The 24,639-nt window shown below is 63.1% G+C and overlaps 4 protein-coding genes across 5 annotated transcripts; all 4 read left to right on the forward strand.

The window, feature by feature from the left end:
• Window positions 1–3,844: 3,844 nt before the first annotated feature.
• On the forward strand, window positions 3,845–6,166 carry CHLRE_09g394065v5 (uncharacterized protein). Of its 2 annotated transcripts, none has more exons than XM_043065706.1 (5): window positions 3,845–4,130; window positions 4,375–4,537; window positions 4,689–4,848; window positions 5,051–5,095; window positions 5,214–6,166. In XM_043065706.1, exons 1-5 carry the CDS (start codon window positions 4,037–4,039, stop codon window positions 5,244–5,246), a joined length of 495 nt encoding a protein of 164 aa, XP_042921221.1. In that variant the 5' UTR covers window positions 3,845–4,036; the 3' UTR covers window positions 5,247–6,166. The 2 variants fall into 2 exon arrangements, with proteins under 2 accessions (XP_042921221.1, XP_001694676.1); XM_001694624.2 differs by having other exon boundaries at window positions 5,214–5,620.
• A 2,663-nt stretch (window positions 6,167–8,829) lies between these two features.
• CHLRE_09g394102v5 (uncharacterized protein) lies at window positions 8,830–13,463 on the forward strand. Its single transcript, XM_043065707.1, has 11 exons — window positions 8,830–9,131; window positions 9,405–9,485; window positions 9,621–9,710; window positions 9,933–10,090; window positions 10,304–10,451; window positions 10,785–11,130; window positions 11,344–11,471; window positions 11,686–11,755; window positions 11,966–12,078; window positions 12,283–12,429; window positions 12,644–13,463. The coding sequence occupies exons 1-11, from the start codon at window positions 8,868–8,870 to the stop codon at window positions 12,875–12,877; spliced, it is 1,779 nt and encodes a 592-aa protein (XP_042921222.1). The 5' UTR covers window positions 8,830–8,867; the 3' UTR covers window positions 12,878–13,463.
• A 596-nt stretch (window positions 13,464–14,059) lies between these two features.
• On the forward strand, window positions 14,060–19,441 carry CHLRE_09g394139v5 (uncharacterized protein). Its single transcript, XM_043065708.1, has 10 exons — window positions 14,060–14,660; window positions 14,823–14,914; window positions 15,176–15,203; window positions 15,409–15,812; window positions 16,065–16,266; window positions 16,432–16,543; window positions 16,787–16,841; window positions 17,089–17,179; window positions 17,576–17,671; window positions 17,843–19,441. The coding sequence occupies exons 1-10, from the start codon at window positions 14,421–14,423 to the stop codon at window positions 17,948–17,950; spliced, it is 1,428 nt and encodes a 475-aa protein (XP_042921223.1). The 5' UTR covers window positions 14,060–14,420; the 3' UTR covers window positions 17,951–19,441.
• Window positions 19,442–19,489: 48 nt separating this feature from the next.
• Window positions 19,490–24,631, forward strand: CHLRE_09g394176v5 (uncharacterized protein). Its single transcript, XM_043065710.1, has 5 exons — window positions 19,490–22,523; window positions 22,747–22,905; window positions 23,087–23,191; window positions 23,584–24,236; window positions 24,322–24,631. Exons 1-5 carry the CDS (start codon window positions 19,806–19,808, stop codon window positions 24,326–24,328), a joined length of 3,642 nt encoding a protein of 1,213 aa, XP_042921224.1. The 5' UTR covers window positions 19,490–19,805; the 3' UTR covers window positions 24,329–24,631.
• The last annotated feature ends 8 nt before the right edge of the window (window positions 24,632–24,639 follow it).

Genomic DNA, 24,639 nt, shown 5'->3' on the forward strand with positions numbered 1-24,639 from the left:
GGCAGCATCAGGTCACATCCTCGCCCAGACCCCTCCCTTTCCGAGCCATGTCTACGCCTGTCTACGCTTCTCCCGTCGGTTGTCCGTAATGGAGTCATCATACCACCACCCTCGCTTAACAAGCACAGCGTTGCAGCACAGATAATGTATGGCAGCCCGCACACGGTATGCGACATTACAACAAGGGACAGTCCGACCAAGCAAGGTTGCCCCGCATATGCTGCTGACGTCGCCTACTGGCAGCCCTGGCAGCTGAAGCCCGGGCAGCGCCTTGCGCAGCGCACCATGCACCCCCACGCCTGCCGCTCCGCATTCATGGCGCGGCCGTAGAGGCCCGTGTGACGCAGCTCACAAAGATGGCGGCTGACCCGGCTCGTCCCGGCCATGTTTCGACGCTTGCTTTTCGCTCTGGTCAGTGCCCTTGGCCATTTGGGGCGGGGCTGACCGGCATCACCGCCTCGCACATGTAGCAGTGCAGCACAGGGCCTTCCGAGTCGGTCCTCTGCATCCTGTGCTGCGCGCTCTGCCACGCTTATGTCCCATGCCGCAGCCTGCATGCCAGACCCTCTGCCACGCTTATGTCCCATGCCACAGCCTGCATGCCAGACCCTATCAATTCCTGATGCCTTCAGGCTCACGCCCTGCATCCTATTCCTTACCGGTTGCGGCACAGGGACACCTCCTACATCACATCAACACCACACCGTCTGAGGCACAGCCTGAGGCTGCAGGTTAGGCTGGCTCCATCTCCCTGCATAGTCCCGGACATAGCCGGGTCCCAGGGTCGGTTCGCACAGCCTCCACTAGGATAGGTGTCGAGCAACCCTGCTGTCCAGCGGCCAAGCGCATCGAAGGAAAGCGGAGAAAGCCAGGGGCAGGGGTTGGCCCCGGGAGGAATGCGTGCGGAGGGGTGGTGCGTGCGGGACTCGAGTAAAACTGTTTCCCAGCCCACAGCCCCACAACTCCGCCTCCAAACGGCTTGGCGTCCAGGACCCGTGCTGCAGCCGCTGTCATCACCGTGCTCGCACCTCCACTGCGTCGCATGCTTGCTCGCCCCGACCCTCCTCTTTTCTGCTGGCACCGGGTAGACATACACGCCAGGCGCCATGCAGGGGGCCGCTCCTGCTCGAGGGCGCTGCAGGCAACTCCGCTGCATGTCGTAAGACCTGAGTACATGCGTCCACTGCCACTGCGCCACATCCACACCCCCACGCGGCGTTGACCTCAACGGTGCCTGAGTCCGGCACTCCGGCAGCACCATGTGCCTCCCCAAGGGGAGGAGCTACCTGTGCTCCACTCTGCTGCCGCGTGTCCAGTGCTGTTACCAGCGGCGGGCCGTGTGGGGCACATATTGCCCACAATTGCAAGGTGCTAGGCAGCAATGAAGCCCAGAGGAGTCCTCAGCCCCAGTAGGTCACGCTCGCCACACTGCCCTCCAGCCACTGCAGTCCCCACCAATAAAACATTGCCTGCAGCACTGGAGTTGGAGGATCAGGGCTGGGAGCAGGGGCAGGGAACAAGGTTGGGGGTTGGAAGTAGAAGCGATGCAGACGGCGAGGACAGGAGATGGTTACGCCCCCCCCCCGTTCTCCGTACAGCCGGGCGGTGCGCCGCCGTGCTGCGCCCGTGCGTCGCCAAGGTGCCCACTCCCTTGCGGGAGCTAGGGTCTCCCTGCATACCCTTGTCTATCTCCCATTCTTTCTGAGTCAGCCAAAATTGCAAGGGCATTCGCTGCCAGCGCGCGATGAAGGTGAGGGAGTGTACACGCCTCACCCGTCCTCACCTCCCCTGCGCATCACCGTGAACTGCCAGTCCAGGGCACGTTGGAACGGGCGTTGACAAGATACGACTGGGGCCTGCAAGCCGCGCGGTGAAATGGGCGCCAGCTTTCTGCCTGCTTTGCCAGGTGTTGCGCAGCACGAGCCCAAAAGTCGGGCCACATTTGACGCCTGGCCAAGCTTGAGCCGCCCGCTGTGGCCCGGTGGCTCCTGTGCCCCGATGGATTGAATTCATATCATCAGGAAGGAAATGGGAAGGTTCAACACCGATGAGCAACGTGGGCGGCACCCATCCGGGCGTAGGAAATCCGAAAAGTTGCCGGTGGCCTCTGGTTGTAAGGGTGAGCCGGGTACCCTGCCGAGCCAACTTTGGCTGCGTGCGCGGGGGTTCGAAGCTGGCTGGGGCGGGTCGCCGCGGCAGTCCAGATGCCTGCGCCGAGGGATGGCAGATGCCTGCGCGACCCCGCGCCATCAGCACGGATGCCTGCGCGAGGCATTGCAGATGCCGCGGCGCCCCTGCTAGCACATCCGAGCTGCCTATTGTAGCCACCTAGTTGCTTGGTAAAAATGCCGCAAGAGGGTCTGGAATGGGTAACGGGCAGTGGTATGCCAGCACTCCGGCACGCATACACAGCCACACTGCTCAGCCGAGAAGTCAAGGGCTTGGACCATGCTGGCCTATACTGAGTGCGTGCTGATATTAAAGCAACCACAACACCTTTATAGATACTTCGAGCTGCAGAACTCTGCTGAAGTTGCGACATTCATGGTCAAGGCTTCCTTCTTTTGGGGCTTGTGGTGCCACAAGAAGGCTACATGTAAAGCAGTAGCAAGTTTAAAAACTACTGGGCAAGCAGGGAAACAAAAGGCTCTCTGCGAACCACTGGTTCGCGGGGCGTGACAGCCAACTCGGCGCCGCAGCCAGCTTTCCTATGGAATACAGCTTGTCACCCAGATAGCAGATACCATGAAATAGATCACAGCAGGCTCCACGGCTTAAACCCAGCTTTAGCGGCCCCAGACCGTGTTTCCATGTCCGAACCCACAGTCTCCACCTAGTTGTCACACTGAATAAATCGCGCTTGGCATCTCTGCGTGTAGAGTGCTCTTTAGGAAGCAGGCCGGATTGAGCTACGTGCTTGCCATGGGCACCGTGGCACACTGGCACCAGCACCAGCACCCACGTGGGTACCGGGCATACCGTGCTTACTGACATTCCCGCAATCCAAAGTCGGCACGCTACGTTTCCGGGGTGGGAAACCACGCCAGTCAAGCTGAGGGGGCGCGGCAGCTAAGATGCCTGGGCGGACCGCCTCCGCCATCCCAGATGCCTGGGCACGGCAGCTAAGATGCCTGGGCAGACCATCCCGGCCAGTCGCGATGCGTGGACATGGCACCCCAAGATGCCTGCGCAGGGCTACCCCAGCACCCTCTGATGCGCGTGCGCGGGGGTCAGGTTGCCTCTGGAACTTAGCTGCCAGACCAGACCCCCCCGGCCAGATGCCTGCGCTAGGCAACTTTCCCACCCTCCGGCCCGTGCGTCGCCAAGGTGCCCACTCCCTTGCGGGAGCTAGGGTCTCCCTGCATACCCTTGTCTATCTCCCATTCTTTCTGAGTCAGCCAAAATTGCAAGGGCGTTCGCTGCCAGCGCGCGATGAAGGTGAGGGAGTGTACACGCCTCACCCGTCCTCACCTCCCCTGCGCATCACCGTGAACTGCCAGTCCAGGGCACGTTGGAACGGGCGTTGACAAGATACGACTGGGGCCTACAAGCCGCGCGGTGAAATGGGTGCCAGCTTTCTGCCTGCTTGGCCAGTGGTTGCGCAGCACGAGCCCAAAAGTCGGGCCACATTTGACGCCTGGCCTTAAGCGTGAGCCGCCCGCTGTGGCCCGGTGGCTCCTGTGCCCCGATGGATTGAATTCATATCATCAGGAAGGAAATGGGAAGGTTCAACACCGATGAGCAACGTGGGCGGCACCCATTCGTTTTGCCTGCAGCTTCAGCTCAGCAGCTTGCTGCTATACTGCAGCCATCAGCATTCCCCTTCTATTATCATATGATATCTGTTTTTCCAGCAACTGCTTGCGCATCGCCTGCCTCCCCCCAGGCAGGATCCAAAATTCATTCAAAATTGCGATGGGGCGTCTCCATCGAGCACTTAAAGCCAGCGGCCCCGCCTTCGATTTCAAAGACTCTACCAGCACAGCGTGAATACTCTCTCACCTTAACAGTTTATTATTTGCAAGTCTTATTCAAAATGATGACTCCCGCTGAGGTCGATGCTCTGGTCAAGCCCCTCACCATCAAGGACCTGCGCGTCCAGACGCGTGTCCGTGGCCTGACCCCTGCTGGTGAGTCCGTCTGCCTGCGCTGGGGCGCAGGAGCTGTTGGTGACAAGGCAGCTGCTGTCCATTTTAAAGGCACCGGCTTCTGCTCGGCTGCGTCAGCAGTTCGTCCGCTACCGATAATACACCTGTGTACATTGGCTGCTCGACTATTAATTGCGTTGTCGTCGGCAAAGTAGCTGTCTCCGCTGTAGCGATGCAATCTACCTCGCGACTTCAGCTCCCGCTCACTGTGCAAACTCTTTCACAGGCGGCATCGAGGCCCTGAGGGACCGCCTGAAGGAGCACATGCTGCAGACCAAGGACTTCGCCATCAAGTCGGAGACCGGCGAGGACCTGGCCGTGGTGCAGGTCACCGCTGGCCAGGCCTCCAGCGAGGTGGCTGCGGGTGCCGGCAAGAACAACTACGTCCGGTAAGCACCTGTCAAGTCCTTGGCAGTGCACGGTTGCTGTTGTTTGTGGCCCATTACTTTGTGTATCGCCTGGGCAATAGGCTGACACGCACTCTACACCGGGCTATTCCACTGCAACACCCTAACATTGGCAATCCCCTTCGGATCGCAGCCCGGCCGGCCAGAACGTTGGCAACTTCATCACCGACCGCTGCTCAAGCCGTGTGCTGGCTCCCCCCGGCGGCGGATCTCAGATTGTGTTCGGCGACGCCGACACCAAGACCGGCACCTCGAACAACAACTACTCCCGTCCCTCTGGCCAGCAGAACGTGGTGAGTGTCTCGCGCAGGCCAGAATACATATAGGAGGAGGGGTCCCGATGCCAGTCTGCCTGTGTTAACAAGGCAACACAGCACCGCCGTGTGCATGCGAAGCACGCGCATGCAGTAGCCACGATTAGTCTATCATGCTAGTCTATCATGCTTGTGCCTGTGTACTCTACTGAACCTAGGATTCTCCCTCTTTCATGTCCAGGGCAACTTCATTACGGACAAGCCCTCGTCCCGGGTGCACGCGCCGGTAGGTCACCTGACTTGACGACGCTGCCTGGGCCTGGGCAAGATTGCAGCGTCAAACCAATATCGACATCATGTTGCTTGTACTCTCAACTGACTTGTTGTTTTCTCTTGTTTCGCAGCCCGGTGGCGCTTCCCAGATTCACTTCGGCTAAGCGCGTCACATGGTGTGCCTTGGCCGTGGCTCGGCTGGCACGGATGACCTGCTGCTGACTAGACTGACTACTGTACATTTACATGACGCTGACTGGTAACCAAATAAGTACGATTGATTGCAGAGCTGTCGCAAATGCAGGGTGTGGCGGCGTACATGACGTTTCACATGTGTTTCGTTTGTTCGGGGTGATGCTTGCTGGACTTGCAGTCTATACGTGTGTATGCTCGTGAATGATTCATGGGCTTGTCACATACCAGTAGGTGCATAGCGTGTGCTGCCATTGCAGTGCAGACAAATGCTTGGCCGTGTGCAACAATGCTAATGCTGAACAAAGGCAACATGCGAAGCCTATCCTGTAAGGCCTCTTGCTTGATGGATGCTTCAAGGCCTGGTCCACGGTACCTGTCACATGCAGCAGATACTGGCTTTACTCTCGTGCCCAAGTTGTCTGCACAGCGCTCAGTAACCCAACGCGTAGTTTCCGCGCGCCAAGTAACTACGGATACCAATGTCCAGGGTGCAGGCCTTGAACTAGCCTCACTACCTTTTTTGGGCTGAGCAACACTTGTCATTTGGGGGTGGGGTTCAGCAAACGCAGCGTCTGCAGTAACGCAGTCAGGAGGTGCCTGGCCTGTCTGCGGATGGAGCTATATTACGGAATGGACGTCTCATCGGGACAACGTTAGTCCTGTGCAGTGCCAGCTCCTTGGCTCTACGTCCTTCTCACCCGCTCCAGCTTCAGGAGCCTAGGTGAGGGCAACGTTTGTGAACCCTGTTGTAGGCTGGATGCTGGTGGACGGACAGAGCGGCATAAAGCTGCAGGCTGCAGCGCTGCGGTGGGGGGTGTGGTGTGGTAATGCGAACAGGGAAGCGAGTGCTTCGAAATAGTAGGGGCAATCCCAATCCCAATCCCAATCTCTCAAAACCGAAACTAGCCTCTACTCATGCCTTAAGCAGCCTTGCAATTCACTTGCGGCCCGCAGCGGCCTTCTGATTACGGCCTCCTAGCTCGGGCCTTACAGTTCCCGACGGTTCCCGATAACCCCACCAAGTCCGCCGTGCCAGACCAAGCCCGCCCGTGTTGAGGTTGCACTAGTGGCCGAAAGTGCTGCCAGTACTGGGTGTGTCGCATGCATGTAGCGCCTAACAGCAGAGTCCAGACAACCACGCCGCAAAAACGAAGGCAGGGGCGGCGTCAGTGGCCGAATTCCCTTAAAATGGCTTTGTTTGGTTGACGAAACAGGCTGCCGCCGCTTCGTTCACCCCAAAACTTTTTCGGGGCTCCGCCCCCGACCCGCACGGTTCATGTGCGGCGGTGTCGGCGATCTCGACGGACGCCCATTGCACGGGGGTATAACAGTGAACCCAATACCCACGCCCAATACCCCAGAACATTTCAAGATGTCGACACCGACCTGCACCGACACGACACGCCCACTCCTCCCCTGCTTCCCGCCGACCCAACCTCACTCTCCCGCCGTCAACACCCATAGATACAGCCCTCTGAGTCTTCTTACCATACCGTATGCCACGCAGTTTTCGGCCGTGGAGTAGCCGCTGGAACCCCCTTGTCCTTCGGCCAAATGTGGCCGAAATCCCCAAAATGTCTTCGTCTGTTTGCCGAAAGACCCCCAAGATCCCGTGTCCCGTTTTGGCCCAAGTCAAGATCAAAACATTTCTGCCACCAGAGGCCTTTTTTTGGCAAATTTCATTCCGGACGAAGGAAGATACGAGCGCTGCCCACGGGTACCACCACATTAATCCGCGGCGGCGCCAGAGGGGGCGGGTTTTGTCACGGACGATCCGAAAATACAGTACAGAAGCAACGGCAGATAAAGCGCCGTGTGCTCCTGACGCCTACAAAACCCAGCAGGCACGTACCCGAGCGTCCTGCGCAGTCCTGCGCCGTGCGTGACTTTAACGCAACACGGCAGTTGCGTCGCAATAACTAGACTTATCTCCATTGCGCTGCGATAAGTCAGCGCATAACATCACGAAAGAAGTTAGTGTGAGCGGCAATGGGGTTACTTGTTACCTTCGAGACGAGACACCGGCGCGCGCTCCACGCTGCTCCGCATTCGGCGCGCCAAACGGAGTCCGAGTGTCGTGGAGACTGCTGCCGCTTGCAGGGGCGGACGTGTTCCAGCTCGCAATTAGGCTGCCATTCGCCGCGACAACGCGAATCCCACACAATGCACACACCTGGAATGGAGCCATCTCTTGTGCGCATTTTTCCCCGACTGGCAGGCAGCGATGGCGGCGGCAGCGGCGGCGGCGGCGGTGGCGGCGGCGGCGGTGGCGGCGGCGGCGGTGGCGGCGGCGGCGGCGGCGGCAGCAGCGGGGGCGGCAGCAGCGGGGGCGCGTGCTCGCTTCTTGGTAGCGGAGGCGGCGGGAAAGGCCACATGGAGGAAGAGAGCGCAGCGCCGCCCAAGAAGCGGCGCAAGCGCGCAGGCTGAGGAGCCCGCTGGTGTCTAGGTAGCGGTCCGCGGTGGGGCTGGCAGGGCATGCGTAGCGGCATGACAAGTAGTGCGGCTGTTGACAACTGTGCTGCGTCTGGCTGCGGTTGGCTCTGCTGTGGCATCGCGACTGCTAGATAGGCACCTGGTTTGGCTACGTGCCTGTGGAAACCGACCCCGGCTATGTCCGGGCGATGAGGTTGTTCGGCCTCAGACTGTGGAGGAGCTCAGCCCCTTTTCCCGTGACCGGGGAACACTTGTCCCCGACTGGCTTTGAGCCTGCGAGGCTATGGAAGCACCTCCCCTGGACCACAACAGGTCTGTGTAGCGCCCACGGCTACCCACGGCTGGTGTAGTCAGGGTTGTGCAGGACATACCAGAATCGGTCGTACCCATCAAACGTACTCATTTTGGACCAAGTAAGCTAAGATATTAGTCGCGCCGCGGAGCAGGCAGGGGCAGGCTGGGGCTGAACAGGGCAGGGCGTGAAATTGGCATAGCAGTCAGCCACACTCTTGACTCTTCCCGGCGGAGTGTGCTCAGGGCTTGGGTAGCAGTGGCCAGTAAACTTCCACGTCTGCTGTATGCCCTGACGTGTGGTAGCCTGTTAAGCTTGTCTTCACAGTTCACACCGTACTTAGCATGGGCAGGGGCGTGCAGGGGCCAACGCAGCGGAGGGCCTTCCGTGTGCCAACATGTTTGGGCTCGGCACCAGTCGGGACGCACGTGATATCCTGATAGGCCACCAGGGTGACGCTCTTGGGGGCCAGACATACGGCAGCTATGTCTGCCCCTTGTAACCTTGTAAGATGCGAAACTGTGAACTGGCCGCTTGAGTAGTCATGAAGACGCGGGAGGCACGGGGGGCGTGGGCGGGCCGCGCAGAGGCAGGGGCATGCTTGAGTATACCATCACGACCGCCCAACCCAATGTACTTGCAGCCCTGACTATTCAGTGAGCCAAAAGTCTCCGCGCCTCTACGTGGGGCCTCCCTGAGGGCACGGCTCGCCCAGGACTGGACATCGGAAGGGAGGGGGGGGGGGGGGGCTCGTGCCGAGTTGATGGGTGGCCATGGCGGAGAGTGTTGTGATCTGGGCACGCACACCCTTTCATATACAACATTTTGTTCGAGCTCTAGCGATCTCTGTATTGTTTTAGCTAAAATGGGCGCGGAGCAGAGCGTTCCAGCTGGGGTCGAGGTCCAGCCTGCTGCACCAGCAACAGCTGCGCCCAGCAACCAACCCGATGGAGCTCAAACGGAAGAGTCCAGCTCTCAGCAGAGTTCCGCGATGCCCTCTGCGCTGGTGCTGGTCGGACCGTCGGGCGTGGGAAAAGGGACGCTCGCTAAGCGGCTTATGGACGGCGCTCCAGAGCGATTCGGCTTTTCTGTGTCTCACACGACGCGAGCGCCGCGGCCTAACGAGCAGGTGGGGCCGTCAAAGGAGTTCTTGGGGATGCGCAACTACCATCGTTTGCGCCCCTTGAGTTTTGCTTGTCGTCCTCACAACCCCACCATAATACTGGCAAAGAATTACTTGCAGTGCTTATCACGCGTTGTGCTGTCTGGTGTTGCTGATCCATGAGGCTGATCCTCTCCCGCTTCGCGGCACCTGTGCAGTAAAGCTCATAGAGTATCCACACATATACCTGGAGGTATGACTGAGATGTGCCTGTCGTCCCGTTGTGCTGCTGGACCGCAGCATGGCGTCCACTATTACTATACCACGAAGGAGCAGTTCGCAAAGGAGATTGGGGAGGGGAAGTTCCTGGAGTACGCGGAGGTGAGCGCTTGTGGGTGGGACAACGGCGACGGAATGACACGGCCTGCTGGGAGGCACGGACTGCTGGCCGGCCACCTGTGGGGGTGTTCACTTCCGTGTCAGAAACGGCCCTCCGTCCATGCCGCTCCTGCCTAGGTGCACGGTAACCTGTACGGTACCAGCGTCGCCGCCGTGCGTGACGTCCTGGAGTCCGGCCGCGTCTGCATCCTAGATATCGACGTGCAGGTAAGAAGGCTGCCATGATGTTGACCATCAGCGCTCCTGCGCGGCGTAATGCTGATGCCCGCGTAGGAGATGCTCCCAAGCACGCGTGGAACTGTGCTTGCCGCGAGTGTTCGCCCTGTGTTTTGCTTGGCACCACGGCACTCATGTGTTACGTCTCCGCGCCTGCCGGCGTCGTCCTGACTGCCGTGTTCTTCCCTCTCGCGTCCGCGTCACCGCCGCTAGGGCGCCCGCGCCATGCGGAAGAGCGGCCTGAAGGGCATCTTCGTGTTCATCGCGCCGCCCTCGCTGGAGGACCTGGCCAACCGCCTGGCGGGCCGCGGCACCGAGACTGTGGAGCAAATCACGCGGCGCCTGCACAACGCCAAGCAGGAGATCGAGAGGTGCGTGTGCGCGCAGCGGCGACTAAAGGTGGGCAAGCGCTAGGAGAAACACAGGGGCCCGCGCCAGGAACAAGAGGGGGAGGGGGCCGCAGCAGGCCTGCAGATGAGGGTGCAGGACATGCCGCCACCGCCTTGCCCTGGCACCAGCGTAACCCACCTGCGCTGCCCTGTGCCCACCCGCTCTTCCCTCTGCGCCCGTCCTCCCCCACGCAGCATCAACGAGAAGGGGCTGTACGACTACCTGCTCATCAACGACGACCTGGAGGAGGCCATGAAGCGCCTCACCGCCATCGCGGGCCGTGCCGCGGTGGGCCTGGGCCCGGAGCCCGGCATGGTGCCGGAGCGCGTGGTGCTGGAGGACGTGAGTGGGGCTCGCGTGGCGTGGGGCTGGATGGGGCCGGGCTGGAGCTGGGCTGGGACCGAGCTGGGAAGCATAGGGGCCAGGATACGGGAGCTGGAGGCGAGGACCCGACGTAGAGGGCGCCGAATGCAGGGCAGCGATAAAGGTGCTCAGCGCGAGGACGTGTGGTAGGCTGCCAGGAATGCATGGGAGCATCTCATCACATGCTGCATCGTGATGGGGTGGGATGCCGTCGCACGTCCAGCTCGGTGCGTCTATAGTTCCCTACCATCCACGGCGTCCGTATGTTTTCAAAGATGTTGAGCGGGCCTGCCGCTTCTTTTACACTCGCAGGCACCTCTGCCCGACATCCGCGCCCTCACGGAGCAGCAGCAACAGCAGGCGGCGGCCTCCGCTGGCGGCGCCGCGCCCGCGTCCCAACCCGCGGAGGCGGCTCCCGCGCAGGCGGCACCGGCCGCTCCCGCGCCGGAGGCGAGCCACGCGCCGGAGGCCTCGGCGGCCCCGGTAGCGGCGCCTCAGGCTAACGGCGTCGTCGTGTCTGCGGCGTCAGCAGTGGCTGAGCAGCAGGGGATGGAGGGCGTACCGCCCGGCTTTGAGAAGTGGCAGGGCAAGGTGGCGCTAGTGACGGGCGCGTCGTCGGGCATCGGCTGGGCCACCTGCGAGGCGCTGGCGCTGGCGGGTGCGTGTGCTTGTGCGTGCACATGTGTGCTTGTTCATGTGCGTGTGCGTGCGCGGGCGCGCCAGCCACGGGGGCGCGCAGCATCCGAAGTAACCGGTCAGCATGGCCGTGGACAAATTGTCGGGGCCCGTCCGGGACAAGAAGAGCCTCGTGTGACGGGCGCGCAGTGTTGCTCACGCTCGCCTGCGCTGTTACGCTGCATGGCACCCACAGGCATGCGCGTGGTGGCAGTGGCCCGGCGCAAGGACCGGTTGGAGGAGCTGCAGCGGCACATGCACGCCATGGGCGTGCCGCTGGTCAACTTCCTGCCCGTGGTGTGCGACATCACCAAGGAGGCCGAGGTGGATGGGGATGGGGGCGGAGGCAAAGGGCGGGGGACAGGGGACCCCGAGGTCCGAGGACAGGGCCCGTGGGCGGGTGGAGTGGCGGCGCTCCGGCCGGCAGGAGACTAGGCGTTTGCCGGGGCTCAGGTTGTGTGCAGGAAGGCATGCGCAAAAGAGTGTAGCTGGTGATGTTGGGCCTCAACGTTGGACTGCCCCCGTTTGTGTGCTGCAGGTGGCCACGCTACCCAAGATCGTGGCCAAGCGGTGGCCCGAGTGTGGCGTGGACGTCCTCATCAACAACGGTAGGGGTTGAGTCACAGCTGGATCGGGGCGCGGCATTGGAGGGAGCGAGGGGCAGAGGTTGAGGCGACACGTGGGCGGGCCAGATCGGTAGGCTTTACGCCATACAGCCATCTGAAGACGCATGCCCCGCGAGCCCCCGCTCACCCCCTATCGCCATCGCCTTATTAGTACCGTAATGCCTGGAACCTCGTCCTTCCCAACTTGCACAGCCGGCATGAGCCGCAACGACGCCTCGCTGTTTGAGGGCAACATCGGCAGCTGGGTGGAGATGCTGAGCACCAACGTGCTGGGCACCTGCATGATGACGCGCGCCGTGGTGCAGGTGGGCGGGCGCCGGGGGTCGGGGCGGGCAGCTGGCACGCACTTGGCACGACTGTTTGTGGAGGTGTGGTGGCGGAGGCGGACTAGGACCAGAGGGAAGCAAGTGGCTCTGCATCGTCTGTGGGCATTACGGGGTTGAGATCGCCTACTCTACACGACGTAAGATTTCCGGCGCCCTTCCTCCTCTGCCTTTTCGCCTCTCCAGGACATGAAGCGACGCAGCAGCTACGGCCATATCATCAACATGATTGGCCTCAGTGGCCACCGCATTCCCGACGGCCCCCAGGGCGGCGGCTTCTACTGCGCCACCAAGTCAGCCGTCAAGACCATTACCGAAGGGCTCCGACAGGAGGTGAGCAGTTACGCTTTTGGCCCTGGCTGCGGGCTGCTGCCCTCCTGTGCCGGTGCTTGCATCGCTGTCCTTGCCATACCTGGTTGCCTCTGTGCCACGCCACAGACCATTGAGCAGCGCACACCACTACACGTGTACACCAGAGACGTAGCGCGCAGGCTACTGGTACCCAGCCCAGTGACACTTACGCTCTCGCGCTCCTGCCCCTTCTCAGGCCCGCGGCGCCAAGCTGCCGCTGCGCGTATCCGGCATCTCGCCGGGCGTGGTGGAGACGGAGTTCTTTGCGGTGCGCGCGTTCGGCGACGCCGATGCCACGCGCAAGGCCACGTCGGCGTTCAAGTGCCTGCAGCCCGTGGACGTGGCGGACGCGGTGATGTGGTGCCTAAGCTGCCCCGACCACATGGAGGTGAACGACATTGTGGTGCGCCCCACTGAGCAGCTCATCTGAGTTGACAGCTGCTGGGCCTTGGCGCCGGGTTGGAAGAGGGTCACAAGAGGCTGGGTGGCTGGGCGGAGGGCGCTGGGTTTGTGGGGTGTGGGTGTGGGTGTCAGAGGCGGTGATGAGTAGGCGAGGAGCAGCTCACGAGGCGGAGGAGCTTTTGGCGTGGGGATGAAGGATTCGGGGCAGGATGGAGAAGTGAGGTAGGCGCGGCTGGCATGGATACATGAGAGGGCGGGGCAGGTTGCGCTGTGCTCGGGGGAGGGCGCCAGGTCCTGGTGGGCACCAACAAGTTTGGAGGGTCGCACATTGGGGGCGTACAGGATTATGCGTCGGAGCGTGTATGGGGTACCGTAATGCGGTGAGTGGTGCTATCCGGTAATTACCACCTGACATGCCTTGTAGGCAGATGGAGGGAAGGGGCGTCGTGGTGCGAGCCAACACGTCCACAGTAGTGGTACATGCACGCGGCGATGGAGAGAGCGCCTCGGCCCGGATAGCATTAGTCCGCTGGCCAGGGAGCTCGGCATTGACTGCAGAGCTGCCGCAAGGATGTGCACAACCGGGTCCCTCTTCTGTGTAAACTGTTTCCCCTCTTGCTTCCGGAGTGACCCTACTCCCATGCAGTTTTCTATATATTGTACATCATTTTGCACTGAAATATATCCCGGGGCAAAATGGTGAGGGTCTGTCGCCCGGCAATTTCAGGGTCTCTCAGCGACTCATATCCTAGCATCTTCCCTTTACCATGTCTTTTTGTAGGTATACAGTATGAAACTCAGCAGACTGGGTTTATGGGGGCAATAGACGCTTCTCGTGCACAAATGCTGGCCACTGCATTTCGCGAACTGGCCGCCTAGAACAGCAAGCCGCAACAAAAATTTGTCAAACATAAGCATCAGACAAGGTCTGGTCTTTGGGCAATGTGGCGTGTCTGGGCACCGCGCCCTAAAGTGAATCCGGGGTTGGGGGCCTGGGGGGGGGGGGTCTGGGGTATGGCGGACTAAAACGGTGTAGCGCGCATTTTTACGGTGTAGATATGCCGCGCCCTTTTTTAGAAGCGGGTAGAGTCACTCTCCCAGTTCTTTTGGATGTTTGGCCCATCGGGACGGCACCCCGCATGAATGTGTCGATACAACCCGCAGAGGAAATGAGCAACCGGCAATCGAAGTTATTGTACAACTCACATATGCAACACACGACATTCCAGTCGCAGCGTGAAAGGAGCTGAAAATAACCCGACCTTGCTCAAACATAAACGCTGCCCTTTTTCGCATTTCTTGTCTCCAGGGCACTTGCGCTATTAGCTGACCGTGTAACCAAGCTACATTAGCAAGAACGCGCGTGGCGCATCTGTTTGGCGCGCAAGTACTCTGTGTGCAACGTGGGGATGGCCCTCCTCGTGCCGCAAGCAAACGCGTCGCCCTTTGAGCCCTTCCATTTTGACACAAATCCTTTTCTTAACGAGGGCGGCGCATCGGCAATCGATTTTCATGATTTGTTTCGCCTTCTTAAGGAGGATGGCGGGGCGGAGGGCCTTGAGGCTGGGCCCATGGGAGCTGGCTTAGATTGCCCGCAAGGCTCTGAAGGCCTAGCCGACAGTCCAGCTTCATCAACGGGCTGGGTGGCCTCGCCGACCCCGGCAGGTGCAGCTCCGCTGCCAGCTGCCCCCGCCGTGAGCCTGGCCACTGCGGCTGCACCCTCCGCAAGGCAAGCAGCACGCAACGATACCAAAGCGGCGACGGACACAACCAAACGGAGCCGGGAGGCCGCTCAGATCCCAAAAAGCAAGGTAGGCAGCGGGGGGGTTTTGCAGCGGCCCCGCCACCAGGGTAGGCACAGGACACGCGCGGCGAAGGCCGCCTCTCCAACCTCCATACACATACTCACGGCAACCCGTAACCCGCCTTTACTTATGAGTCATGCCGTAAACGCGATTGCGCCGCCTGCGCAGCAAAATCAGCTCAAGGAGCTGGAGGCCCTCGCGGCTCAGAAGGCGGAGGAGGTGGAGCGGCTGCTGCGGCAAAACAGCGAGCTGAAGTTCAGGTGCGTGCGTGCAATCCATGCATGCATGCGTGGTGCTCTTGACAATGTGGAGCCTGGGTTTGTTTGTTTGGGAGCAAAGAAATAGCCTTCCTGCTGGCTATGGTGCGTTGCCATACACCGCTGAGCTGGAATGAATGGAGGCTGTGGGCGGCCACATGGAGCAGCGACTAGGGCCCTGGGCGCGGCTTGCATGGGCATAGGGTATGTCTTAACATGCTCCATCGTGTGTGTGTCCTTGTGTCTCCTCCGGCGCTACTACAGGCACTCAATTCTGCAGAAGGTGGTGAATGTAAGTGCGGGCTGACCTGGCCTGCCGGTGTTCGCAGCGCCCTAGGGGCCGCAGCCACGCCTCGCTGCACTACACCTGCGGCCTGCGCCACGCGTTACCACCATAGCCCACCCAGTTGCATTCTGACCCCCTCCCATTTCCCTTGAACCCCTCCTTGCACCCCACCTTACATCCCACCTTTGCACCCCGCCTTGCACCCCACCAGATGCGGGACCACCAGCTCAAGGTAATGCGGGGGCCCGGCAGCGGCGCCTTCGGCGGCCCAGGCTACACGGTGCCATGGGGCGGTGCAAACGGGGCCCAGCAGCAGCAGCCGGCGGCGCCCTCATGCAGCGGCGCCAGCGGGACGAACGGTGGCGTGTGTGGCGGCGGCGGCGGCGGTAGCGGCGGCGCGCCGGGCACACCACAGAACCCGGCTGCGTCCGACGGCTGCGGCACCTGGGCGGCGGGCGAGGCGGCGGGCGAGGTGGCGGGCGCGGGCGCGGGGCCCGATGGCGGTTGCAGTGGGGCTGCTGGAGGTGGCGGCAATGCCGTGGAGCTGGTCCGCGGCACCGGGTGCGGGAAGCTGCTAGCGCCGGCGGCTCCGCTGTCTGACGCCGAGCGGGAACGGTGAGCTGTGGGACAGGGTCCTGCGGAGCAGGCTGCTCTGCGCTGTGGCGTGGGCGGTGCGGGCCTGCGTGTCGACCTGGGCATGCTGCACGTGCCTGTGTCTGGCTTCTGCACGCCCACTGCAGTCCTGCACCCGATCATACCTGCTGCAAAACGCTGCGCTGCTTCCCCTTCTTCGGTCCTGGACCACCCCTGGGCGCCCCTCTTACAACTGAACATGCCCGGCACCCCTGCGACCGCCCCCCCCCCCAGGTTCCGGAACCTGGGCAAGGGCCAGCTGATAGAGAGCTGGAAGAATTTCCTTTCTGATGTGGCGGTGCCGCTGCTGGCTCTGGAGACCGACCCGCGGGACGAGGCGGCTGCGGCGCAGCTGGCGGCGGCGGCGGCGCAGGCGGCCTACCTGATCAAGGGCGCCAGTCTGCTGGCACCCGACACCCTGGCCACAGCCATGCAGGTGGGTGCGTGGGAGATTTGAGGAAGTGGGTCATCGTGACTGGGTGGGACGTGGGCGAAGGGTGGGCGAAGGATGGGCGTGTGGATGGCCGGGGCGAGGGGGCGGAAGGGCTTCACGTGTGTGTGCACATCAAGAATCCGCATGGTGTGCATGGTGTACCCACAGATTCACCTGGAGTCGGAGGCGCCAGGCGCGCCGGAGCCGGGGCACTGGCTGCCGGTGGTGCGCACCCTGGAGCTCAGCCCGCAGCAGGAGGCGGAGCTGAGGGCGGTGTGGGGTGAGCGCAGGGGGCCGGCGTGGTCGGCGGGCGGGCAGGCGCCTGGGGAATGTGGACAAGGGAAACAGAATTTTGAACGGAAGGGGGATGCCAGCGCGCTCTGTGGCTGCTGCGCGGCACGGGGGCACGGGGGCTGCTGGGGCGTGTGGGGCACCATGGGGGTCGTGTCCTGCCGTGCACCTGCCGTGCACCCGTAATCCCACAACCCTCCAACGAAGCCTTCATGTTGCCCGCCTCGCGCAGGGCTGTACAGCGGCGTCATGCGGGCGGTGGTGGCGGAGCGGGGAGGCATCATGGCGTGAGTGCCGCGGGGGCGGGGGGCTGGGGGCTGGGGAGGGGGTAGTGTCGGAGGCTCCGCCCAGTCCTGGGCAGGCGTGGGGCAGCCGCTGGGCGTGCACACGCCGCCACCCGCTCTGCTATGCCCGGCTGCATGCCGCAATGACTGTGCAAGCGACGTGCACTGCGCCATCTGAACATCGGCGTCTGCCAACTAGTCAAGCCTGGAACCCCCTCCCCCGCTGCCATGTGCCCGTGTGAGCCTGCAGGACGCTGGCCACGGGCGTGCACGGCTCCACACAGGACATTGTGCGCATGATGTCGCAAATGACTGTGTCGCCCGAGTGCGAGGTCATGCAGGTGCGGCCGGCGGCCGGCGGCGGGATGCGGGATCATGCGTGGCCCGGGGGGGGGGGCGCCGGGGCGGAGGGGCGGAGGGCCGGCAGCGTACCGGCACTGGAGGGTGTGTAGCTGTGCGGCCGCCAGCTGGCATGGGTAGTGAGTTGTACTTACTGTTGGGGTGGATGGGTCATGCAAAGGGTCGCCTTTGCCAAAGGTGTTGGGCACTCCCCGCCTGGCGCTACGCGTCCCCGTCCTGCGCCATTGATGGCTGGCGCACACCTGGCGCCCCCGTGCAACGCTGCTTCCTGTCAACACTGTCGACTGCTCACAAAACATGCATGGCGCACACCACCTGCCGCCACCTGTCGCCACCTGGCGTCCCCCCCTGCCGCCCCCCCTGCCGCCCCCCTGCAGACGCTCCAACGCAACATGCGGCGTGAGAAGTCCGCGCACCTGCTGCTGCGGGGCTACCTGTACGGGCACACGCTCACCACACTGCAGTTCGTCAAGGTGCGCGGGCGCGGGCGTGGGCATTGGCGGGTAGGGGAATGGACCACGCCGCGAAACGTGGCGCGGACACTTCGCAAGGCTGCCCGACCACGATGCCCGACAGTGCTGACCACACTATTATCCCACTCTTATGCCCGTGGTGCACGATGCCGATGGCGGTTCTCCCCACAGGCGAGTGTGTATTCTTATCCCTGGCTGCCCGACGCCACAGCCATTGTGGCGGTTGTGGCGGAGCAGGGCGCAGGGGCTGCCGCCGCCGCTCCGGGCGCCGCCCCTTGAGGAGGCCCCCGGTTGCTACGGTGTTGGTTCTGCCGGGGATGACGAGCCCTGCGCATGCACGATTGCGGGATGATGGGCGTGCAGGAGGACGGGCATGGCGACGGACGCCAGAGAGGCTTTGGGGTGGGGAGGAAGGCACGTGGGATGCGTGAAAGCGCGTACGAGGAAGTCAGTTTGGTCACAGCCGTTGGTAAACAGGTTCAGGCTAGGACATGCCATTGTGTCAGTTGTGGTGTGCACACGCCAGTGGGAATGTCAGCCGAGTGTGCTCTGTATGGGTCATTTGGGGTGGGCCGCACAGTGGCACCAGCGCATGACATGAGTATTTCAAGGTATTGGTTACAACAGCATCTCAGATGCTGACTCCACGCACGGAGGCGCTGAGACGACAAGAATTTGCGTAGCGGATGAAACTTGGTGCAAGGACCGGCAGCATTCAGGAGGTAATGGACTTGGCGATTTGGCCGGTGATGCGGACACGTCCGGCCATTTGAGCAATACAGTAGGCCATTGCAGACACGATTGCAGACGTTGCGCATGCTGGCTCGCCACTCGATATTGGGTGTGAGCATGTGATGCGAGGTTGTAATGGGCCATGCCGCTGGAACCTGGCTGGAACAGTGTCTCTGAGCAGAATTGTGAACTCATCTGGGTTTGCAAGTTACAGGATTGCACCTCGTACCGGTAGTGCCATGCATGTGTTATGTGTGAGGCAAGAGCGAGGATGCGGAGACTGTTGGGGGGTTGTACGTGTTCACTTCGGCGGCATGCTGATTGCCTGACGTGCATGAGTTCCGCAACACTCGTCAAGTGCATGTTGTGGAAATTGAGGAGGCAGTGCATCCGATTTGGGGGACTGGAGGGGTCTTGGCGCGTTGTTGCTTGCTGCAGGTAGCCTTACAGAATGCCCCGATTCGGCGATATGTCCAGGACAACTGGAGGGTAGCGACGTGCAAGACGCACATGAGAGGGAGGCATGGGCGACAGGCGAGCCGGATTGCCTGACAGACTCAGTAAATGAGTGCTAAAGTGGCGGTGGAGTGCTAGGTGAAGCCGTGGAGGTTTACATCGCTGGCCTCCCGGGCGGGGCTGTTGGGACCGGGGGTCCGGGAGGGTCCGGAGCGTCGGCCCCTGGTCTGCCAATTTCGATGCGCCTCCGTCATCAGACTAGAATCCCATGGTAGTTATGTCAAGGTAATAGTCATGCTTGTCGTTTAATGACCCCAGATATAACCAACTCGAGGGGCCCTCGCGGAAACTGCTTCTTGACATGCACAGGCATGCACATGGCGGGCGCATGGTGGGCATCGTCGGCGGAGGCACGGGCGGAGGTCGGGGATGCACAGTAGTGCCGCATCAGAAGCCGTGCTCTGTCCGCCATATCAATAGAAGCACATGCAACCTCACGGGCCAATGAACGTGGCGAACTGCGGTTGACTTCACTCGGCGCTTGATTTAAGCGAACCTGACGGGTCCGGGGGTGCCAATTTCCGCTGCAGCTCAGCATTGCACAATTTGCGTCACACCTCGCGTCCGACCGCCACTTAGTTGCCAAGCTGGTCGCATGTTTATGAATCTGCTTGGTTACTGCCTGGGTTGTAACTCCTGCACTATTTCAGGAAGTTTCCGGAGCGGGCCCAGTCGCAAGCGCTCCACCCTGCCTGCCACGCCAGTTGCTTCGTCACGGTATAACTAGACAGCGTAATTTGCTGATGCCGCTTCAGCCGGCGACCCAATTTGTAGTCTCTGAGGCGGGCGCACCGGGGAAGTGCAGTGCTGACCGCGCGCGCAACCGAGTGGTCGGACCGGCAACGAGGCAGCCCGTGCCACCCAGAGAAACCTAAGAGCCATTTCCATGGAGGAGGCAAGTGTAGCACCGGGGTCTGCGTACAGTGCGCACCGGCAGGATCTATGGTTGCAGGCGCGGGCACATGCCGGCGCTGCATCTCCGTCCACGGCAGCAGCGGATGCCACAACCCGCGCGACGGCCGCGGCACCGGCACCGGTCGCTGACGGTGCTGCTAAAGCGGCACCCGCAAATTTGGTTGGCTCCACGGCTGCGGCACCAGCTAAGCCGCCGCCGGCGGCAGCAGGGGCTTGCGGACGGCCATCGCGCTCCGCCGCGGGCCGCGCGCGCAGCGTCATCGCTCACCAGTTGCACCAGGAGGCGCTGCCTTGGGCCAAACGGGAAGCGGCGGGCGCGGCGTCTTCCCACGAAGGCGCGCACTCTGAGATCAATGACGACATCGCGGCGCCGGCAGCAAGAGCATCAGGGCCCAAGAGAGCAGCTGTCGCAGTAGTTGCAACCAACCCAGGCACGCCAGCAACCGCAAAGGCGCCCATGCAACCGAAGCCGCTGCCGCTGCCGCTGACGCCGGACGTACGGTGTGCGGCGTGTGGCAAGTCCTGTGATGCAAGGTGCGGCTTCTTCGCCCGCGGTACCGGCAACTTCACCTGCCGCGGCTGCTGTATCCGCAACCTGAGCACCCATGGCTTCTACGGCCCGCCAGGGACGCGGAGTCTGGAGGAGGCGGGCGGCCGGGAGTGCGCCGAGTGCGGCAGGCAAGACACGCCCCGGTGGTATCCCCACCACACAACGCTTGGGGCCTACGAATGCAACGCCTGCAACGCCCGTTTCAATGCGCGCAAGTCGCGGCCGCGTGGCGTCGCGCCACCGTTGGAGTCGGCTGCACGCGGGATGGCGGCAGGCGTCACGGCGGCAGGAAGCGCGGTGAGGCCAGGCCCCATGCCGCCGGCCGCTGTGAACAAAGCTGCGACGGCAGCGCCCGCCGGGAAGTCAGCAGCAGCAACCGTGGCATCCGGGCCGCTGACTGTAGGGGCCGGTCGGAAGGCAGCTGCTGCGGTGAAGGTAGGCGCGGTGAAGGCAGCAGTGTCTAAGGCAGGGGTCGCGAAGACCGCTTCCAGAGCACAACAAGCGGCGGGCTTTCCCGTGGCACGGAAGCGACCGCCCGGCGCACGGAGCCTGCTGGACGAGGCGGGCGGTCGCGAGTGCGGCGACTGCGGTGCCCACAGCGGTGACGGGTCGTCCTGGCGGCCGCACCCGGACCAGCAGGGCGTGTACGTGTGCGGCTCGTGCGGTGGGAAGGATGCAGCCCGCAAACGGAAGCTGGGTGGCGGCGGGGAGGGCGGATCGGCGCGTAAGGCGCCAAAGCGAGTGCCCGGCCTGGTAGACACGGCGGGCGCACAAGCTGCGGCCGTGCCCTCTGCAGCCTGCTGTGAAGGCGGCGGCACCAAGCGCCAGCGGCAGCGGCGGCAAGAGCAGGCAGCGGGCGCAGGCAGTCTCAGCGGCGCGGAGGCCGCGGCGTCCTCATCAGCGGTTTCGCCGACAGTCACGCCTGCAGCGAAGCGCCCGGCGCACTCGCAGCTGGTGCAGCGACAGGACCCTGCAGCCGCGGCCCCCGCCACGTCATGGAATGCGGTGGCAGCTGCGGCGGCGGCTTGCCAAACGTCTCACAGCGACGAGGCGACGGCGGAGGCGGAGGCGGTGCGGCAGGGTGCATGGGAGGCGCCAGGCAGTACACCGCGGTGGGAGCTGCCGCAGCTGTCACAGTCACGACAGCGGTCGCAGCAAGTGTGCCAGCAGCCAGCAAGGGGCCCCTTGCCGGCCCAAAGCCGGGCACCTGCAGAGCAGGGGCGGGCGCCGGCCAGGGCGACCACGTCAGTGTCGGACGCAGCCGCGTCAGCCGCAGCAGCGTCGCTGGCGGGCACTTCGACAGGCCTTTCCGGGCGTTCGGATGCCGCAGCTACAGCGCCTACTGCCACCATGACCAAATCCAGCAACGCGACTGGCATCACTGCTACAGCCTCGGTGCTGTCCGAGTGGACGTCGCCGGCGATCGACGCCGTGCGATGCGCATTTTGCGCGGGAGGCTTTGTGCGAATGGAGACCGGGCACTTCGGTTTCTTTATGGAGGGCACGCGCGCCTACACCTGCCACGGCTGCTGCTGCATAAACCTCAAGCGTTATGGCTTCTACGGCCCGCCAGGGGCACGGAACATGACGGAGGCGGGCGGCCGGGCGTGCGCCGGCTGCAGGACCACCACAGCTCAGACTTGGGTCCCGCACAAGTTCCGCATGGGGCTCTATCTCTGCACGGCCTGCCACTGCCGGCAAGGCAGGGGCACGCCTCCGGAAGACGGTCGCGGAACAGCCGGGGCGGCCGCAGGGGATCGAGCAACAGCCGCACGAGGGCCGGTGCTGGTGCTGTCGCCGTTGCAGCAGCAGAAACGTAAGCGGCGGCGTGCGCGTGAGCAGCAGCCAACCTCAAAGGAGGATGAGAAGGAGGAGGAGGACGGCGGCGATGGGGCGTGCGAAGGTGCGGTGGACTCTGAGTTTGAAGAGCTGGTGGAGGAGGCTGCGGAGGGAGATGTGGAGGAGGCTGCGGAGGGAGATGTGGAGGAGGCTGCGGAGGGACGTTTGGAGGAGGCTGTGGTGGGAGATGTGGAGGAGGCTGCGCTCAGCGCGCGGCGTCAGCTGCTGGAGCAGCAGACGGCGTTCAGGGTTCAGGCTAGCCACGCGCTGCTGGCGGCGAGCGTGCATGCGTCCGCAACCGTGAGTACGTTACTGCAATGTGCCGCCTGTCCTTGGGGGGCTCTGCTGTTGGGTGCCTGGGGCTGGTACTCTTACCATTTCCCCCTGCGTCCACTGTGTATGCCGGTGTGGGGCTGCGCTTCATGCTGAGAACGCGCTGCGGGGTTCGCCCCTCTCCGTTTCTCTGCGGCTCCATGTTGACACCGCCGTGCCGCCGTGCCTCCGTGCCCCGCACCGACTGCAGGCTGTGGCAGGTCTCTTCGCAGCGGACCAGGCCCCGGCATGCAGCGGCGGCGGCAACGGCGAAGGCAGCGGCGGCAGCAGCAGCTGCAGCAGCAGCTACCGGCTTCCTGCGTCGCCCGGGCCGGAGCAGGTGGCGGGCCGCATGTCCGACTGGCTGCAAGTGCGTGTGGCCGGAACGCACAGGGCAGGGGGCGACAGTGCTTGGCGTCGGGTGGTGGGCGCTCAGAGCTGTGATATGCGGGTGAAAGCTGCGTGCATGGAGGAAATGCATTCTGATGCACCAACGCCGAGATCTTGAATCCTTGAATACCATACATATCCTTGCTGACTGTCTCGCCCAGGCGCACGTGTGCCGGTGGCCGCTGGCGCTGCTGCTGGGGCCGGCCGCGGAGGCACTGGGCTTGGACAGGGAGGAGCCGCCGCCGGGGCTGACGCCGGAGGAGCAGGCGTGCGTGTGTGCGTGCGTATACAGACAGCCAGGACTCCCTCGGCCACGCCGGTCAGGCGATATCCAGGGCACAAGCTGTGTCCCCCGTGTCCTGACGCCATTTGCGGCACCGAAAGCTGTGTGTCTGTTTAAGTGCTCTTGCATATTTGTATGTGCGTGTATGTGCCGCGGTCCACACGCCGGGATGGACACCCCGAAAGGACGTACGGAATTGCTGGACACTACTGATTGAACGGGCGTGCTGACATCGACAACGAAAACGACTGAGCGCAGCTGGCCGCGTGTGTGTCTCTGCGACGAGCCGTGCTCGGCACCCTACTAACGGCCACCCTGACATGCTATCTACGCGCATGCCACAAGCCTCGCCACCATGCCATGCGCTGCATGCAGGAGACCTGGCGAGGCTGCCGCGCGCGCGTGTGCGGTACCTGGCTGCGTGTCGCTCACCAAGCCATGATGGGTCCAGCCGCAAGCAACGCACCAGCGGCATCTACTGCAGCTGCTGCTCCCTTCGCCGCCGGCGCCGCGCCCTCGGCCGCTGCTGCTGAACGCCCTGAGGCCCGAGGCCTCCTGCCGCGCCCGCAGCAGCCTGCCGCATCCAGCCCGCCGGCGGCTGTGCATCGCTTCCGCATGGAATCCTACAGCGCCAGCGTCGCGCTGGCATCGGAGCTGGCGAAATGGCTGCAGTCCGCGCCGCGCCGCAAAGTGCAGCAAGAGTCGCTGCCGCCGCCAGCGTCGACGCTGCCGCCGACGCATGCGCATACAGCTGGTGCAGCGGCAACGGCACAGCGGCACGAAGGGGTTGCGGGTCCGTGCCTGTGCACACCTGGGTCGGCTGCGCGTGCGGGTGGCGCTGCTGCGGACCTAGGGGCTGTGGACGGCAGCAGTACTTGCGGGCGGGGGGCTGTGCAGCCGGAGTCATCGGCATTGGCAGGCTCGGCGTCGGCAGCAGGCGGCGCGGCGGGGCGTGCAGATGAAGGGAGAGACGGCCTGGAGGCGTCGCTGCAGCCGCTGCTGCTACGGCCGGTATGCCAGGCATTGTGGTGGGTCTCACGGTGGGCTCGGCTGGTGGTGGGGGCGGTGGGGGCGGCGGGCGGCGGCGCATCAGTGCGGCTGAGTTGCAGCCAGCGAATGACTGAGAGGCGGGTAGCAAAGCGGGGTTCTGTGTTGTTGTACCAGTACGGAGTGTGGAACGGTGGCAGGCTGCGTGTACAACTGGTGCATGCGGGTACAACGCGTTTGCAGGTCTGCGGGGACAAGGTTGGTTCTGGGCCTACATACCATGAGCGTGCCGCAGAGATCAAGCCAATTGCAACTGCGCTGATTGTGGTTGCCTGGTTGGACGTCAGGGACTCCCGTGCCATACGCACTGCTGTGGATGTGTCTGCCTGCTTAAAAGCGTGGCTGTACAGGATTGTGCGCATTGGACGTTCGCCTGCGGGGGCG

Source organism: Chlamydomonas reinhardtii, chromosome 9, assembly GCF_000002595.2.
Source record: "Chlamydomonas reinhardtii strain CC-503 cw92 mt+ chromosome 9, whole genome shotgun sequence".
Lineage (NCBI taxonomy): Eukaryota > Viridiplantae > Chlorophyta > Chlorophyceae > Chlamydomonadales > Chlamydomonadaceae > Chlamydomonas > Chlamydomonas reinhardtii.

Bases quoted from the DNA above. Each gene is read 5' to 3' on its own strand.
- CHLRE_09g394065v5 (XM_043065706.1), top strand. From the start codon at position 4,037: ATGATGACTCCCGCTGAGGTCGATGCTCTGGTCAAGCCCCTCACCATC. The intron at 4,849-5,050 runs GTGAGTGTCTCG...TTTCATGTCCAG, and splicing joins CCTCTGGCCAGCAGAACGTG to GGCAACTTCATTACGGACAA. The intron at 5,096-5,213 runs GTAGGTCACCTG...CTTGTTTCGCAG, and splicing joins CGTCCCGGGTGCACGCGCCG to CCCGGTGGCGCTTCCCAGAT.
- CHLRE_09g394102v5 (XM_043065707.1), top strand. From the start codon at position 8,868: ATGGGCGCGGAGCAGAGCGTTCCAGCTGGGGTCGAGGTCCAGCCTGCT. The intron at 10,091-10,303 runs GTGCGTGTGCGC...TCCCCCACGCAG, and splicing joins GCCAAGCAGGAGATCGAGAG to CATCAACGAGAAGGGGCTGT. The intron at 11,131-11,343 runs GTGCGTGTGCTT...TGGCACCCACAG, and splicing joins CGAGGCGCTGGCGCTGGCGG to GCATGCGCGTGGTGGCAGTG.
- CHLRE_09g394139v5 (XM_043065708.1), top strand. From the start codon at position 14,421: ATGGGAGCTGGCTTAGATTGCCCGCAAGGCTCTGAAGGCCTAGCCGAC. The intron at 16,544-16,786 runs GTGAGCGCAGGG...CGCCTCGCGCAG, and splicing joins GGAGCTGAGGGCGGTGTGGG to GGCTGTACAGCGGCGTCATG. The intron at 17,180-17,575 runs GTGCGGCCGGCG...GCCCCCCTGCAG, and splicing joins CCGAGTGCGAGGTCATGCAG to ACGCTCCAACGCAACATGCG.
- CHLRE_09g394176v5 (XM_043065710.1), top strand. From the start codon at position 19,806: ATGGAGGAGGCAAGTGTAGCACCGGGGTCTGCGTACAGTGCGCACCGG. The intron at 22,524-22,746 runs GTGAGTACGTTA...CACCGACTGCAG, and splicing joins GCGTGCATGCGTCCGCAACC to GCTGTGGCAGGTCTCTTCGC. The intron at 23,192-23,583 runs GCGTGCGTGTGT...CGCTGCATGCAG, and splicing joins GGCTGACGCCGGAGGAGCAG to GAGACCTGGCGAGGCTGCCG.